The sequence below is a fragment of the Phoxinus phoxinus genome (assembly GCF_949152265.1).
Source record: "Phoxinus phoxinus genome assembly, chromosome: 13".
NCBI classification, from domain to species: domain Eukaryota; kingdom Metazoa; phylum Chordata; class Actinopteri; order Cypriniformes; family Leuciscidae; genus Phoxinus; species Phoxinus phoxinus.
The window spans coordinates 32,993,647-33,011,632 of record NC_136888.1 but is presented as its reverse complement, the minus strand read 5'-3'; the positions used below and the strand labels follow the sequence as shown (position 1 = coordinate 33,011,632).

General features: G+C 36.6%; 2 protein-coding genes across 2 annotated transcripts in view; one reads left to right on the top strand and one right to left on the bottom strand.

Annotated features, from left to right (window-relative positions):
- plcb1 (phospholipase C beta 1) overlaps window positions 1–1,447 on the bottom strand; it is a gene marked incomplete at its 5' end in the record, with an annotated part of 78,448 nt that extends 77,001 nt beyond the window's left edge. The window contains one exon of the mRNA XM_079632270.1: window positions 1,349–1,447. Coding sequence (XP_079488396.1) covers window positions 1,349–1,447 — 99 coding nt within the window. The remainder of the gene's footprint in view (window positions 1–1,348) is intronic.
- Window positions 1,448–4,458: 3,011 nt separating this feature from the next.
- Window positions 4,459–13,992, top strand: tmx4 (thioredoxin-related transmembrane protein 4). Its single transcript, XM_079634123.1, has 8 exons — window positions 4,459–4,671; window positions 5,151–5,266; window positions 7,545–7,590; window positions 7,745–7,873; window positions 7,955–8,000; window positions 9,612–9,713; window positions 10,167–10,230; window positions 12,200–13,992. Exons 1-8 carry the CDS (start codon window positions 4,469–4,471, stop codon window positions 12,415–12,417), a joined length of 924 nt encoding a protein of 307 aa, XP_079490249.1. The 5' UTR covers window positions 4,459–4,468; the 3' UTR covers window positions 12,418–13,992.
- The last annotated feature ends 3,994 nt before the right edge of the window (window positions 13,993–17,986 follow it).

The window sequence follows — 17,986 nt, the reverse complement described above, 5'->3', positions numbered from 1 at the left end:
TTTCAGCATAAGCTCATGTAAAGCTGCATGGCATTATGGTCACACTCCTCCAGAATACTGCATTTATTTAAAGTGATTCAAGCTTTATGAAATAAATCAGACCTCATTGAAAATATGGGGGTTTGTTACTTTCTAAACAAAAGTAAAACCAAGAATAATATTTCAGATCCTGCACTATTTCTAGGTCTGGAGATATTGACTCTACACAGACGGTCAGATCTTCTGGAGAACATGATCTTCAGGTTTTGTTCAGCGCTGAAGAGAAACACGCCAACACATTCACAAATGCATCATGTCTGCGGACAATTTGCAATGAAAAAATGTTTTAAATGAGAGAAAATGCTGAAAATTTGATCAGATTTAAATGCATACCAAGAGCAGCTTTTTTTGGACCAAATTTATAGCAGCAGTTTTGAGGAATGTTGCCTGTGTGATTCAAATAACCAAGAAGCACTTTAAAGCATTGCATAGACTAAAGTACTGATGTTACCAACATCAACAAATTATTAACTTTGGATCATTTTACCGAACCACATCAAAACCTGTTAATAGTTGAGTTAATGTTTGATTAAAAATAGAACCAAATATTCAAGCTCTGTTAAAAGTCCAAGAATTGATCATTAAAAACATATTTGATGCAATATTGGGGAGGACATTCTTAACTAAATAAAGTGTGTGCAATATAAGAAAAACTGAAATCTTGCTTTAAAACATATATTTGACATTTGTCTTATATCAACGTCTCAGTTGTCAGAGTGCAGTGAGTTTTTCCTGCTGACAAACTCTCATCCAACAGGTGAATGTGAACCTCCAGTGCTGGTCCTCGATCAATGCTCATGCAGCACTCACACAGAATGCGACACACCAGTCTCCAAATGCATGCTTCTCTGTAAAGATTTTCATATCACAGAACACAGTGAGGATCATCTGAGCTTGTTGCATTAGTGCATTGCGTGTCTGTGAAGTGACAGCAGGGCTGAGATGCAGTGATACATGACTGCACATAAAGTAACCTGATGTCATTCTCGTGAACCTCTGCAGAGACTCGGACAGATGGAGTCTGTGAAACATGCTGATGGACCTGAGAACTGCAAACTGATCTTAAAGCTCATTTCTCTCCCGTCTAACGCCACTAAAGGTCGAGCAGGAGCTGACTGAGCGGGTCTGCGGCGTTTAATGTTGGACATGTTCGTGTAGGATATACAATGCAACATCCGCGCGAGCGATCAAACAAACAAACCAAACGCCACGCGCGTTCACCGCAGAAGCATCATCATCATCATCATCATCATCATCATGTGCATTCATCCTCTGACAGCCGCAGACACACAGGCTAATAGTGACTTACCTCATCCCATTTCATAAACCTACTGCCTCGCTTCAGACTCTCGGACACGCGCACCGGCTTGAGTTGAAGCGCATGAACGCCAGGTTGAGCTCCAGCCATTCAAGCTTCAACATTTACACCCAAAACAGCGTGGGGGAAAATCAAGTCACTCTTCTTTCGTCCCCGGGAAGAAGCCAAAGCGGAGCGCACAGGAGGACAGCGGAACAGTTGAGGTGAATGGAAGCGCTTTACGCACGCGGATGCCCTTGGCATATGGACACATTACATGCTCGCGGTCTCACGCACTGAACGCCGCAGATTTGTGTGTCAGAACGGAAGGAGCAAATGAGCAGCAGAGAGAACCAGCGATCATAAATGATGGAGAGAGAGAGAGAGAGAGAGAGAGAGAGAGAGAGAGAGAGAGAGAGAGAGTGTGTGTGTGTGTGTGTGTGTGTGTGTGTGAGTCCTCCGCACACTGACTCATGCGCGCGCTGAGATCCAGCGCCTCCTAGTGCGCAGCGCGTTCCCTTCCCTGCTCAGCAAACCCTCACAATTAAACATTTCATAACACCTCTGCAAAGAGAATGCAGGCAGGACACGTTGGGGGATTTTTTCTAGCTATTTTAGCCCTATATAATTCAGAACTGAAGACATTGGTTTATTTATTACAACAATTGCAAATAAATCAAAGTTTATTTATGAAAAGCACAATATTCTGCAGTAAGAAATAGAAGGGGTATTATAATATATGGGCTATAAACTGCCTCGCTGTTTGGATTTAAATAGGAAGATACTTAAGAGTCTGTGATTGGATCAATATTGTTATATGTTTGACAACAGTTCTTCTAGCCCTGATTGATAGAGTGTGTAGCTTTTCATTTCTTAAACACCCATGTATAGAAAGACACATGATGGCCATATTCCAGGATGACAGTGTCAAGATTCACCAGACTCAGACTGTGAAAGAATGGTTGTGAGGAGCATGAAGAATCATTTAATCTTATTTTGACAAAGCAAGAGTTGTAAAGTCTCCTCCAGCACAAACACATAACATGCTAGAAACAAAATAATCAGAGTAATAATGATCCAATCTTAAGTATTTAAATCCAATTTTGTTGCATTTTGACCATTTTTTATGATATTTAAGCTTGTACACACTTACTTTCAGAATATATTGTAATGTGGAAAAATGTAAAGTATTTATAAAGTACATCATGGTATTTGTTTCACTGAACTACAATTTTTTTTTTTTATTTTTTATTTTTTGCTGTTACAAAAATACTTGTGTCCTGAAAATATAATTTTCATTAATGTGATAAGCATATTTAGGGCAATAACAAATAATTATTTGTTATGGACAACATTATACATTTCTCTTGTAATGTGATCACATTGAATTAAATCATAAATTTTTTTTCTTCCTGCTCCACATCTGGGAATCTAAATCCTATACAATTCAACACTGAATACAGTATATTAATATCTCCTCTTCATTTATCACTTATAAACAAATATGAGCTTATTTATCTAATGCAAAACAACAGGATTAATTTCAAGAAAATTACCTCGTCCTTCATGTTCAGTTTAATGAATGTTACCATTAGGCTGCACCAATATTAATTCAGACCAACAATAATAATTAGGCCTATGATATACTAATATTGTCAGATACACAATTACCGTGTATAATTAAGCATCTTGTTTCAGTTCCACATCTGGAAGAAAAACATCAATTATGTTATTGTTTTATATCAGCTTGCATTGATTAAAGTACATAAATATGAATTTAGCTGTTATATAATGATATATATGCTATATACTATTCTCACTGGAGCAAAATATATTAATATTATTTGGCCAAAAGGTCATCTGAGCATTTAAGTTTTTTTATAATTTCTAAAGCAAACAGGTTTTTTGCAAGTTACATACCGTGTTGTGTTATGTAAGGCAGTTCCTGAACAGTGCTCAGAGGAAATAACGTAACTTCGTAAAATCCACCCTAATTCATAGTGTGTGGGTTAGATTAGATAACACTTCCTGAGCTTTCTTTGAGGACACTATTGTATAGCCTTATATACTGTAGACACAGAACGGTTTCTTGCCACGTTCACAATTTAAACATTTTTAACAAATTAAAACATTTAAAACATATATATATATATATATATATATATATATATATATATATATATATAAGCTGCAATATGTATAAAAAATGTCGCCGCTAGGGGTCGCTAACCTCTAACAATAACAAGGTGTAGGTTGATGACGCAGTGATGAGCGGGATGATGAGACTTGTCGTCAAGCCGATGGATGTAATAATGTTTATGGATGAGTGAATACATTGATGTTTTTATCATGACTGTTGTATGAAGCAGAGCGCGATTGCTAATGAGAGACAGATATCAGCGCCACACGCGAGATCAACATTAGAACAACATACTGATCATATTCTATGATGTTGAGCTATATAACATTGATTAGTTTTATTTGCTCATGTACTCAATAAAGTACATGCAAGAGCGGCGTCTCCGTCAAGTGGAAGTTAGTCGCGGACGCTCGGCGTCTCGAAAACGCCACGCTGATATTGATCCTCGGCTTAGTTCTCCTTTTGTCCCAAAGTCTGCTTGCTGTGGTCCATAATGTTTGAACGAAACAACAACAACAGCGCTGCCGCTAGACGTAACGCAGATGTCCACGCCTGTCGCCATGGTTACTAAACCAGGGATAACGCGATATTAGTCATTGACAGGCGACAGGGCACATTTTAAAATTGTGAATTTCTCTGAATTTACAAATTCTTGGAAACATTTAGGATAATGGAAGTACACAATTGAAAGAAATATATAACACTGTGAAATTGGTTTTTGGATATTTTGATAAAAAACAATCTTACAAATACTGAGTGTAATAATATTGTAATAATACATGTAATTAATTATGTGATGATAATAATAACATAGTAGTGATAATAATAATATAATACATTAATTTAATTGAATTATTATTTAACACTAATATATGCGTGTGTATATAATAGTATAGTGTGTGTAGGCTCGTGTGTTTGTGCAGAAGCGCGTGTAATCCCGCACATCTGTCGAGTTGTGCTTCGGTTACTGTATTTCCTGCTTCTGGTGGGTCATGTGCTCCTGCAGCGGCAACATGGCGGGACTGGCACGCGCTGAACTGCAGGAATATGGCAGAAGTTCATGTTTGATGTGCATCTCTGCTGTATTTCTGCTGCTCGTGTGTCGTGTAAACGCTCAGGCGGAGGATCATCATGTGCTGACGGTGGCCGATGCGAACTGGACGCTCATCCTGCAGGGCGAGTGGATGATCAAATTGTGAGTATGTGTGTGTGTGTGTGTGTGTGTGTGTGTAATCGCGGCAGGATTCTAGTGTGAATCATTGAGATGCGTTGGTCAGATCATCAGCGCGCGATACTATGACGCTTTGATCTGCCGCGCTGCAACAATGTATCAGTTTATGAATACTGTTAGTGTGTCGAAATAATAATAATAGCAATGTTTGTTATGCAGTGAAGTACGTGCTGAGCTGCAACCGGAAGTGTTTATAAACATCTCTGCTGCAATAATATATATGTAAATAGGCGCAAATCGTCATGTTATGCATTAGGCAAATATATGCAGAAATATTGTGGATGTTATTGTGTTTTATACCGGCTTACAGTGAGCATGATCACAGCATCAGGGTTACGCCCACATTTACATCCTGTATATAGGAAGTGAATTTATAGCCAGTATTATTTATGCATGCATGCATGTAAATGAATTGCTGCTCAGTTTCATGTGTTTTATTGCAGTTATGCACCTTGGTGCCCGGCGTGCCAACATTTACAAGCAGACTGGGAGAATCTAGGAAGACAAAGTGAAAGTCTGGGCATATCAGTGGGCTGGGTGGACGTTACCCAACAACCAGGTTTGACGGACTATCCATCTTTCTATCTTAGGTGCAGTATGAAAAAACAGTATGGATAATTGTATGGCATGCAAACAAAATATTTATTAAGCTACTTTATATATTATATATTAAATAACCATATGGTAATGCATATATATTGTCTAATCCAGTGAATGAAATGCTTATTAGATTGTTTGGGTTACACTTTATTTGGTAACAGTTTATTTTACAGTGTCATTGTTACACATGTTACATGCAATTACTGTAGTAGTAACTATACATTATGATTCATACAATTCATCCTAAACCTAACCCTAGTAAGTACAAGTTAATTATTATTACTCGGTACTTAAATGTATTACACTGTAATACTGACTATTGGTAAGACTATATTTTATGGTGATGTAGTTACATTGTAATTACTTGTATTAATTAACTAAATGTACTTACTATAGTTAGGTTAGGGGTTAGTTACTTCTTATTATGCATAATTTACTGTTATTACTATAGTAAGTACATGTAGTACCGTTTTAACAACATCTTAAAATAAAGTGTTACGATTATTATTATTATTATTTTTTTATTTTTTTTTGGGGGGGGGGGGTATTTATTTGATGGATACAAGTTGTCTGATATCAATGCAAAAACATATTCACATTATGCAACAGTTGAGTTAAAACAAAAGCTAATACTATACAACAGAATGAGCCGCATTCAGAGCTGTTGAACTGACTGTATTCTGCGCGTGTGACTCCATCGACAGCGTGAATGCCTCGTTTGCTCAGGGTTTGATCATCTGCAGTGTGTCTGGCGTTTCAGAAGGAAGGAACACTGCTGGATTGTTTGCACACACACACACACACACACACACACACACACACACACACACACACACACACACACACACACACACAGCTCTTTACTGACTCGCTTTAAGAGCTGTCATGTGGCTCATATTAACTTTAATACAGTTGTGCTTTAAACATGACCGATGTCACTAAACTGAATTCCTACTGCAGTTATTATCAGCCATGTTTGTTGTGTACATCATTGAGTGATATCATAAGCAGATGAAAGCCTTTAATATTAAAGAGGCCCTATATGCCCTTTTTTTAAATTGTTGATTCGGTTTTTGGGCTCATAACACATTATTTTCTCACTATTCTCCATTGTTGCAGCTCCTCTCTTCCCAGTCTGTCAGTAACACTCATATACAGTGTATAAAATGGATTATATGGATTATATAAGCCAATTAGAAGCACTAATCTAACCCTAACCCTAACCCTGATGGCTGGGCGTAGTGCGCAGACTCAAACTGAGCTTGACGACTGTAGATGTGACGTGAGTCTGTCTGACAGCTGTCAGTCTTCTAGTGGCTGTGCCGAGAGAAATCTGAATCATCTTCCGAATCTCTCAGAGACGGAGAGCGTGAGCATTAGCTGTCCATGAGCAGCAGCAGGAGCAACTTTATCACTCTCTGTGGGCTTCTCCCTTGACTCTATTGGACTTTATGCCTCCACGTCCTCCAAAATGAATGGGAGTCAATGGAATGCTAACAGCCGGTGATGACTTGCTAATCAATGGCGGCCCCGGGGAAGCTTCGGTTTCCGGCTGATGGATTACCCCCTTGGTAACGCTCTGTTTACTTCCTGTCTCTATGAAGCCCCTCCTTCTGAAAAGCACACTGTGCTCTGATTGGTCAGCTGGATCAGTGTGTTGTGATTGGTCGAGCGCTTCGAGTGTGTTTGGGAAATGTCCCGCCCCTTACCATAACTGCCAGTTTAACTCACTCAACCAGGCCCCGCCCCTTTATTCTGCATATTAATTATTATAATGAGGAATATTGTGACGTGTTCATTCCCGGAAGAAACTCAAGACTACAATGGAGGCGTTTCAGGAGTTCAGAAACACTGACACTGATATAGAGAAGAACTCAACAGCAACATTACACACTAAAGAAAGAGGAACATGGAGAAAAGCATGATAGGACCCCATTATATCCAGACCGGTTTAGACGATTCCCTTTTAAACACAATTACAATTTAAAGACAAGCAAAGATTGCATGTAAGCCACTAATGATGTGCATGTTGTGTAGTTCCTCCTCCTGCAGTGTTTCTCAGAGAAAACGCCTTTTACTGTGTCTCTCTGTCAGAAAGCTGTCAGGCTGCACTCATATTTCAGCGCCGCTATAGACCGTACACCGCCTTCCCATGCCGAAGGGAATCTTAGTCCCAGTATAGGATGTGCTTGCTTTTCTGCATCAATATATCCGTGCTCTCTTCTTTTGTTCTGCAGGTCTGAGTGGGAGGTTTCTGGTTACCACACTGCCGACTATTTTTCAGTAAGTCCTCAGATGGCTGAATTTATATTCCCTCAGGTGTTCTGACCAAACTCGCTTTCACAACTCGTTTCAAATGTTCTTAAAAAAAAAAAATATTAAAACAGTGCAAATGTATTTCATTGTAGTTTAACAGAAAAACCCATCTCACCCACAGCGCTAAAGATGGGAATTTCCGCAAATATGTTTCATCGCGGACTATTGAGGATATCCAAGCGTATGTTGTGGACAGAAAGTGGGCGACGGTCGAGCCGGTGCCGGGATGGAGGTCACCATCCTCTCTTCTGTAAATAAACCCTTTCCCGTCTGCAAATGTGTTTGCGTCATGATGAAAATCTGTATATAAAACCATTTTCTTCTTTTACAGAATGTCAGGAATGGCTAATCTGTTCCGTCTCTCCGTGTGGATCCGAGTAAGAAACATTTCTGGGGTTTTGCCTTTAAAACTGGCATCATTTACTCATTATAATCCCTTATGGCTTCATTTTTCCCATGGAACACAAATTAGCATATTTTAAAGATGTTTACGCCGGTCCAAAAAGGACGAAAAACACCATAAAAATATCAAAGTAGTCCATATAACTATATTGATGCATCAATTCCCCAGTCTGGAGCAATACACTTGAGACAGAGAGCACTACTTTTATTATTTACATCCAGGGTTTGAAATGAACTTTTTCACTCACCGCTAAATTTTTAAGTTCCCGGCCATTCAGAACTTCTACCAGCCAAAAAGGAAATTAACTAGATTAACTATGTCACAGCTTACATATAAATGTTCTTTTGGTATATATATAAATATATTTTGCTGTGACGTAGTTAATGGATTTCATACATTCATTAGCTTCCTCGTTCATCCTCAAAAATATGTTTTAGGTGGACAGATCAATACAGTACAAAGAACATCAACAATTTTAGGATGTTGTAAAATAATAACTGTCTTTTCTGTTAACCAAACGCTTTTTAATATTCATGCAAATGAACAAGCGCACCGTTATTTGTTGCGTAGTGACGTGTGTGTTCAAGTAAGCCAGATATGAGCAGATTCTGTGCAATACGCTGTATTTAATAATCATGATGAATCACGAGTTCAGTATTTGCTCTAAATCTGCACAGATCTGGCTACACACACTTCTCCAGCAAAGTGAGTAAACATAATAAGTAACACACCAAATTGTCTAGTGATTTTAACAGCGTTACACAGTTGATTTTTACCCGCATTTGGCGGCTGTTAGTTTCAAACCCTGTTTACATTAATAATTATTACTAGTGAATAATTTAACAGTTGACATACACTGCAAACAATGTTTCTATTTATTTAATGACTTACATCAAAATACATTTATTTGAGAAGCAAAATGACATAAGACTGAAGAAGTCTTGTTTTCTGAAAAACAAATCAGCAAAATTATTGAGTTTATGCTTAAAATAAGAAAAAAATCTGCCAATGGGGTCAGAAAAATACATTTATATTCGAAGGGAAAGCAAGATAACTCCACTGGCAGATCTTGTTTCTTGTTTTAAGCAAAGTTTCACTTGAAACATTTTTTAGAAAACAAGATTTATTATCGTCTTGAGTGAATGTATCTCAATTGAAGAATGTTTATTTGTACTGGGAAATATTATTAAAAAAATGTTTGCAGCGTAACATGATCTAACAATGAAAAATACTTCTGAAGCATTTATAACTCTCAGTTAATGTTAATTTCAACATTTACTAATACATTATATCTGCTAATATCATTTAATGGACCTGAGCTTTCATGAACTAACAATGAACAGTTGTATTTTTATACTAATGTTAACAAATATGAATAAATACTGTAACACATGTATTGCTTATTGTTAATGTTACTTAATGCATGTTAAATAATGTGAGCTTATTGTAAAGTGTTACTGATACTTTTACGTCCTTTTTGGTGCTTTACGCTTTGATTCACTGAACAGAGCTTTATTTTATGAAAAAATACCGATATTTTACGTGTATATTAAATATATATCCCTTTGTTGTCTATTTAACACAGCAAATCCACACGTACCTGACAAATGCTCTCGGCATTCCTTCCTGGGGTTCTTATGTGTTATTTGCCATCATCACACTATTTATGGGACTGATACTCGGCCTGGTAAGTCTAAAATCATAATTTTCACAGTTTAGATGGGTTAATGTATTATTCATGTTTAAAGCATAAATTGATATGCTTTACTCTTTGCATGAAAGTATCTCATGCATAAATCTCCCTGCAAACGGACCATCCGTGGTACAGATCTAAAAAGACCATTTACCAAAGGGACCCAACAAAGTGCACTTGACTCCATCTGATGCGAGCGCTCTATGAAGCAGATCGCACATAGACACATGATGACTTGCAGCCGAAGGAATTATATAATGCATGTTGAAATAAAGATGTTCCTACTACATTATACAACTGTGAGTTGCGTAATACTGGTCGATTCTGCGGCTCTTTTGAGGATACTGTGGGTGGTTCTCGCATGTAGTGGCTCAAAGTTTTGAAAGTGAACTTCCACTGGTGGGTTTGAAATAATGACTCTCATCTAATGGTAAATATCTCGATTAGATGCTGGTTCTGATCGCTGACTGCATTTGGCCATCCAGACCAAAGCGTAGAGAAAACAAAACAGGTGAGATTAGAAACACTTTTAATACTTTTATTGACTGCAAAATGTTTTTACAGATGTTGTAATTTCTTATGTTTAGATTTTTCTTTGCTGTTTGAAACTTTTATCATTATGTATTGCATGCTATTTTTGGTATCACATTACAATAAGGTCCCATTAGTTAACAATAGTTCAAACTTTCGCATTGGTTTAGCACGTTATTGAATATGTCATAGTTAATGTATTAGATCTTGGCGGATTAGATCTGTTATGCTGCTGTTGGTTATTGCTGCTGGATGGACATGCTTCTGCTAACATACACACAGACACACACTGTGAGCATGTAAGATATGATAGACAGACATGAATCCTGTAGCAGATCTAGGCAGGTGGAGCTGGGGAGGTGGAGGGTTCAGAGGAACTGAAATATATAGAAATATATATATTAGGGCTGTCAAAAGATTAATCGCGATTAATCGAATCCAAAATAAAAGTTTGTGTTTTACATGATATATGTGTGTGTACTGTGTATAATTATTTATATATATAAAAACACACGCAATCATGTATATATTTAAGAAAAATTGGTTATATTTAAATATAAAATATTTATATATAATATAAATTATATAAATGTATATACAGTATATAAATGCAAATATTTCCTAAATATATACATGAATGTGTGTATATTTATACATAATAATTATAAACAGTACACACATATATTACGTAAACACAAACTTTTATTTTGGATGCGATTAATCGCGATTAATCTTTTGACAGCCCTAATATATATATATAATTATAGCGCTGCAGGACTAGATTACAGCAAACAATTAACAGAATATTCAAATGTCGAGCAAGTAATCTCATTGGCTGCAGGATCAGCAGAGGCCAATCAGCTTGCGCCATGTGCTAATAATGTGATTGCTTGCAGACTGTATGTAAAGGACGTATCATCCTGGACCTGCGCCCTCTAGAGTGTCATGACTGAATGCATTATCAGCAATACATATATTTATTAGCAATAAGCAATGCATTTTAGTATTGCATTTAGTTGCATTTATACATTTAGTTCATGGTTAGATCATGTTAGCTCAGGTTTAATAAATATGAAATTATACAGCTTTTGCCTTAGAAGTGTCATGTAAGCTCATGTTAGCCAATGTATTTAACTAATGTTAACAAATTAATTATTTATGTAAAGTGATACTATTAAATAGTTCACTGATTATGATTTTCTTTGTGTATATATTTGTACTGGAAAATAACACTTTCTTAAATCAAGATACATTTATTTAAAAATTAAAATACATAACATATTAATTTTTGTTTTCTGGAAGAAGAAAACGATAAAAAATCATTAAGTTTAAGCTTAAAGAAAGAAACAATATCTGCCAATGTGGTTAGAAAATTACATAATTCAAAGGGAAAATAAGTTTTTTCTTGTTTTAAGGAAAAAGTCACTTAATTTTTATACTTTTTTTTAGAAAACACGATTTAATATTTTTATATTTTGCTTCTCAAGTAAATGTATCTTGATTTAATAATGTTAATATATTTATACTGGGAAAAAATACTTGTGGTAATTTTTATTTTTTTTGCAGTATACGCTACAGTTTGTACTTAAGTCAAACATAAATACACACACACACACACACACACACACACACACACACACACATATATATATATATATATATATATATATATATATATATATATATATATATACATACATACATATTAAATGCACACAGAGTTGTCAACATTAGAGATGTTTTAAATCGATTCACTTTGAACTGATGTACAAATATTGTTGCTATATTTGAAATCATTGTAAATGTATTGTGCATATTCAATAGTAACGCCCAGCTCTACATGTAAGTGCAACTTTACGTGGTCAATAAACCAGAGAGCCGTCTCTGAACCTTCCCTGATTATAATGAATCATTTCAATGTGTGTACCTCAATGTGTGTACCTCTGCAGTGGTGATTGTGAAAGAGGAAGTGTCGGAGGAAGAGGTGGAGGAGAAACACACGTCTGACCTGGACAACGAGAGCGAGAGAGTGTCTGGAGACGACTCGACTGAAGAAGATGGAGTGATGACGGACGGAGGAGGCAGTGGCAGTGAGCAGATGCTGTCAGCGGAGAGTTCAGTGAGGAAACGCAAACCACAGGGACCGGACACTGCCGAGGGAACCTAAGTGCTCATCTCAACCGAGCGCAGTTACCGCCAAAACCCAGAGGAAGCAGCCATATCTGCAGATATGCAAAGCATCGCCAGCTCGCGGCTGATTCTGCGCCATTCATGCAGAACACGGTTTGCCCATGTGACGCTTTCCTCACATTTTACTTGCTTCTCGCTGCAGTTTAATGCATTTCAGTTTTTAAGGCTAGTTGCTTACAGTTAATGCTAAAAGTTGCCAAACTTTAACAGACCTTCTTTTAGATTTGATTTTCTATTTTCTACAAACACCAAAAATATGAATCATTTTAATGCTGAAGTTACAAAAAAAAAAAAAAACATGTTTACAATGTATCTGGACGAATCTCACAAAATCTGTCAAGAAATATCCGTCTCATATTTTACCTCAAAATCAGAAGAAAAAAATGCAGCATATTAAGTATTATTGTTTTTTTTTTTACATTGTGATATTTTTTTTTTATGATTAAGCACAAAATATATATTCATCATGGTAGTATTTGTTGTACTGCCTATATGCCGATTTTAATAAATTGTATAACTGTAATTTTACATTTTTACATTTCTATATCTTTGCTGCAATATCCTGTTTTATACTGTAAATTATTTTTAAAAATTACTGTATTACAGTAATAAAAATTGAGAATTACAGTGCTCAAAACGAAAATGTGCGGATGCATTACAATAATGACTATATTAATATATTGGGATAAATGTGCTTTACTGCATGACAATTTCACAATGCAAAATATCTTAATGATCCTATAAATATCATTTTTTTTAATTATTATTTAATTTAATTTTTAAGTGAAATATGAAGGACATGTTCTTAGCAGGTTTAATGATTCATCCATTACACTGTTGGTTTACCACAATTTCTTAATTATTCTATATTTGCTGTAATAATGAACACTTTCATGTTTATTCATGTTTCACATTCCTGTGCTGAAACTGAATTTCTGCATTTACAATCCCGACTGTTTTCAGAAGGAATGGATCTTAAAGTATGATAAATATGAAGAGTATTTTTGCACTATTGCATTCATCCACACATGATTCATATAGTGTTGAACAGCACAAATTGTCCGTAATCATCGTTACATAAACGGCAGATTATCAGAAGGATGTTTTGTGCACCAGGTCTCAGGATAAGTATTTCTCAATGGTATGACGACGTTGTTTTGTACAGTGTGGATTTATAATGTATTCCCTGTAATTGCAAATGAAATTCATAATTTGCACAGTAAAACATTGACAATGGCTTCGGTATTAAGATTGGTGCAGTCTTTGACTGACGGCTCGACGGTCAATTGCCTTTAATTTTTGATACTATTGACAGACTGTTTAAATCTGTGTAGTGTAGCAAATACATATTGGTGATGTTTGTCAGTTTTGTAACTGGTAACCAGCACAGAAACACACCAGCACATCTGTCAAAATGTGTCTGTGTCATTTATCGTATGCTGAACATCTGGTCAATTTCATTGTATTGTGTGACAGATTGTTATATTCTTAATATTGTGTAATGTGGTTATAACTGATGGTTGTATGTGTTCATTAAACATGTTTGACTTGATACTAAGTGTTTACCATGTGAGCATTAAAGGGGTGGTATAATGCACTTTTCACAAGATGTAAAATAAGTATCTGATGTCCCCGGAGTGTGTAAAGTTTCAGCTCAAAATACCTCACAGATATTTTTATATAGCATGTTAAAGTTGTCACTTTTTGAGGGTGAGCAAAAATGCACTGTTATTGTGTCTGTCCCTTTAAATGCAAATGAGCTGCTGCTCCCGGCACAGGGGGCGGAGCTTCAAGAGCTCGTGTCATTTTACCTCACACACACATGCACTGAAAATTAAAAAAAAACTTAGTATTTTAAGTTCAAACCGGAGTCAGACAATAATGGAGAGACTCAAGAAGAAGTGACAACATGTAGAAGCAACAGGACGTCTCTGAATGGTTAGTTGATGAATTTATGAAGCTTATGTGTAGTTTTCTTCTAGTCATTGATTAGCATATTCTGTCTTGATAATCTATGGGCCCTGTCCCAAATGGCACACTCCAGACTTGTGGACTTCCTCAGAGTCCACACTTTGGTGACGTCATGTAGTGCAGACCTATAGGGCCCTTGGTGCGAGTCCACAAGGGCGCATTGAGAGGTATAGAGGTAAATAGGAAGACGGTCCAGTTGTTGTTTAAATATTATATTTCTACATTTACATATGACTCAGTAAAGCCCTGACATTCGGTTATATTTATTTAATTAAGCATAATGCGATCGTAGCCTATTATTCAGTGCGCTATTTATGTTTATATTAAATATAAATATATATTTATGTTTGAGACATCAACCACTGGTTGATGACCATAATGTTTGTATAAACTGTAGGTAATAACTGGCAAAATGTACACATAGGTTATAAAAATAATGATATTTACACTTAAATATTTTCTTCTCATCCATGTTAACATGAGTCAAAGCTCCTCCCATTCGTTGTCTGATTGGCCTTTCGCAAATTCGCAAGGATTCCTGGGTAGTTAAAGTGCGTGAAGCCTGCATCCATGCGGGCTTCGCGGAAGACCGCTTCAAGGGTACAAAGGGGGCGCTGCTGAGCACACTTCAGAGCGTTAAAATGATGAATGGGACGGCCTACGGACTCGTAGACTCAACGAGCACGCGCAATTAAAGTCCACGAGACCGAAAGTCCACATCAAGTGCGCCATTTGGGACAGGGCCTATAAATCGTGTTCAGGGGGCGGGGTTTATGTAAATTCTAGCGTTGGTGATGTCACTAACCCGGAAGGAATGTCGTGTAGTTTCTACCAGCCATTTGTTGTAGTCCTTAAAAAGCAAATATCTCCCTTTGCTTTGAACTTTGAGCGTTGTAACTTTGCAGATGTTGTTTATGATCAAACAGCAACATTACACACTAACTACAGCTAGAAAAGTGAAATCATATTCAACCACCCCTTTGAAACAAATAATTGCATTAACCCCAGTGCAATGTCTAAATCACCTGAGACTTCCATTGTAATTGCATTACTGACTTGATATTAAATCTGACATATATGGGCCAAGAAACTGCATTGGGATAATTATTTAAATGTTTCGAAAGCATCACCACAAGATTTTAACATTATGGGCCAGATTAACTAACAGTTTACAGCACAAACCCTCTAATGGCGTTAAAAACTACCGTCAGGATTTACTAAAGACACACAGTGAAAATTAGCGCTAAAAAGGCATGGACAGTTCATTTTACGTCTGACATTATTGCATACGCATTCATTGGAGTTTATTTGTAGATGAAAAATGTATGGGCAGAGAGTATTTAAATGAATAACGCAATGTGATTTACTAAGGTTTGCGGTAGTCAATGGCTGCGTTTAACTTCACTTTTAGACACACTCGCGAACTTCCCGAAGCACTTCTCCTTGGGGATTCATCCAGATCTGCTGCCAACTTCGTCAAGTGGATGAGGGAAGTTTATTTGGACAGACACTCGACCCATCGATTCTGACCGAGGTAGTGGCAAAACCACATGAAGGCAAACCAATAGCCGAAACAATCATAACGGTAGCAGGCAAGGAGACAAGAGGCCGTTTTTTTTTTTTTTTTAATGGATGTCAATGGAGGAGATGCTTCATTACACTGAATAAAACACTTTTGTGAGGAAATAGTTTATCATTTAATGAATAGACAGGCCATCAGCCAGTCTTCAACACATTGGCTCTTTTAACCATTAGTTAAAATTAGGGGTGTAACAATATATCGTGCCACAATATATCGCAATACAAAAATGCAACAATACGTATCGTGGATAGTGACAATATGTATCGTGGATAGTTCACCCAAAATAGAAATTACTGTATAAGAAAAAAATCATGTTTTCAGAGTTTTAGTGTCAGTACTACATTAAACTACTATATAATGTTGATTATAATGTATAATAATGCAATGGTCAGCTTCAGAATCATGAATATTTTTATTCTGGTGTCACCATTGTCCTTGAATTACAAGCACCAAGTCCAAACCTGTTCATTTAAACCCACAATGTAATATCAAAGTTAGCATTTTAATCAACAGTACATTTTTTGTTAACCTTTTATCATATGTCTTGGGAGTATCGCAATAATATCGTATCGTGAGTTCAGTATCGTGATATATATCGAATCGTGAAATGAAGGTATCGTTACACCCCTAGTTAAAATACTGTTTTATAAGAGAAGTCACGGACAATTTCACGGCAGGTAGGATTCGGTTCACGGCACTTCTCATTCACTTCTATATCCCAAACAGTGACTCTGACTGTCACACACTCGGAATGAAACTCAATGACGTCAAGGGTGTAATGTGATTGGTACATGCACTGTAAAAAAAAAGTTGCTGCCTTAAAGTTTTTAGTACAATCAACTTGGATTTTGAAGTCATTTCAACTTAAATTACATTAAACTGACTTAAAAAAAATTAGTTGCATCTAACTTAAACAAAGTGGAATTGCTTAACTTATTTTGATGAGTTAAAACAATGCAAAAATATATGTTGTCTTAACTTATTGATCATATTTTTTTACAGTGTGTGAACCAATTTTGCCGTTACGTATTTTCCAATAGTAGAGCAACGGATCCTTATATCTTCCAATAATAATGCTACATACATGCAAGACGAGGTTGGACGTGGGAATATCCCAAATAAAAATATCCCACTTCAGACCTCTGTCACATTCACATGTTGACCACATGATGTCGCCAGGACACAACAAGAGCATGTCGTGTTTTTGTGTCAATTATGGCAAAAATGGAATAAAAACTATATAAAATGAAAAGCAAAAATAAAGGTATTATTACTACATAAACGTAATATCTAATGTTAAAGTTTGTTTTTACGCTTATGCTCATTGGAAGCAGGACTTGCTGACATCTTGGATGTGACTTCGAATGACGTGTCTCTCTGAGGTTGGGGTTGATCAATGCACCCCGAGTTCACAGGTCAAAGCTTTAAAAAAACAGTCTCTGGTCTCTGGACCGAAGCTGCGGCGGTTTGTGTGACACTAGCATGAAACCAGACTTCATTCGCTCTATGGAAAGCATATTTACACTGTCTGAATTGTTCCCTATCCCCTAATGTAGGGGGCGGGGCTTCAGATTCTAGAGAGCATTTGATTGGACAGAAAATCTGTTGAGACGCTGAAGTGCAGTGATGTCAGTGATGCAATGATCCATATTGGCGGAAATAAGAGACTGGAAGTTTTAAATGCGTATATCTTATAAATGTAAATTGTGTCCTTGTTTTGGAGCACACTAGCTTAGATAACAGTTAGGCTAATATATTCATACTTAACGCCAAAAAACTTGATTTCATGGGGACTTTAAGTGGCGTTCCAGGCGTTATCTCCAAGAACGAGGTGGGCAAAACCTAAATTTCTGAGCTGTCTATGCAGCATGAGACCATCTCTGTTAGAGAATAGTAAATGTGTGAACAAGTGACCAATTTCAGCCGCAGCTTCAGCAACGTAAGCAATGACGTCCATCCGAGTGAACCAGAGGAAAGTTAGTGAGGGAAGGGC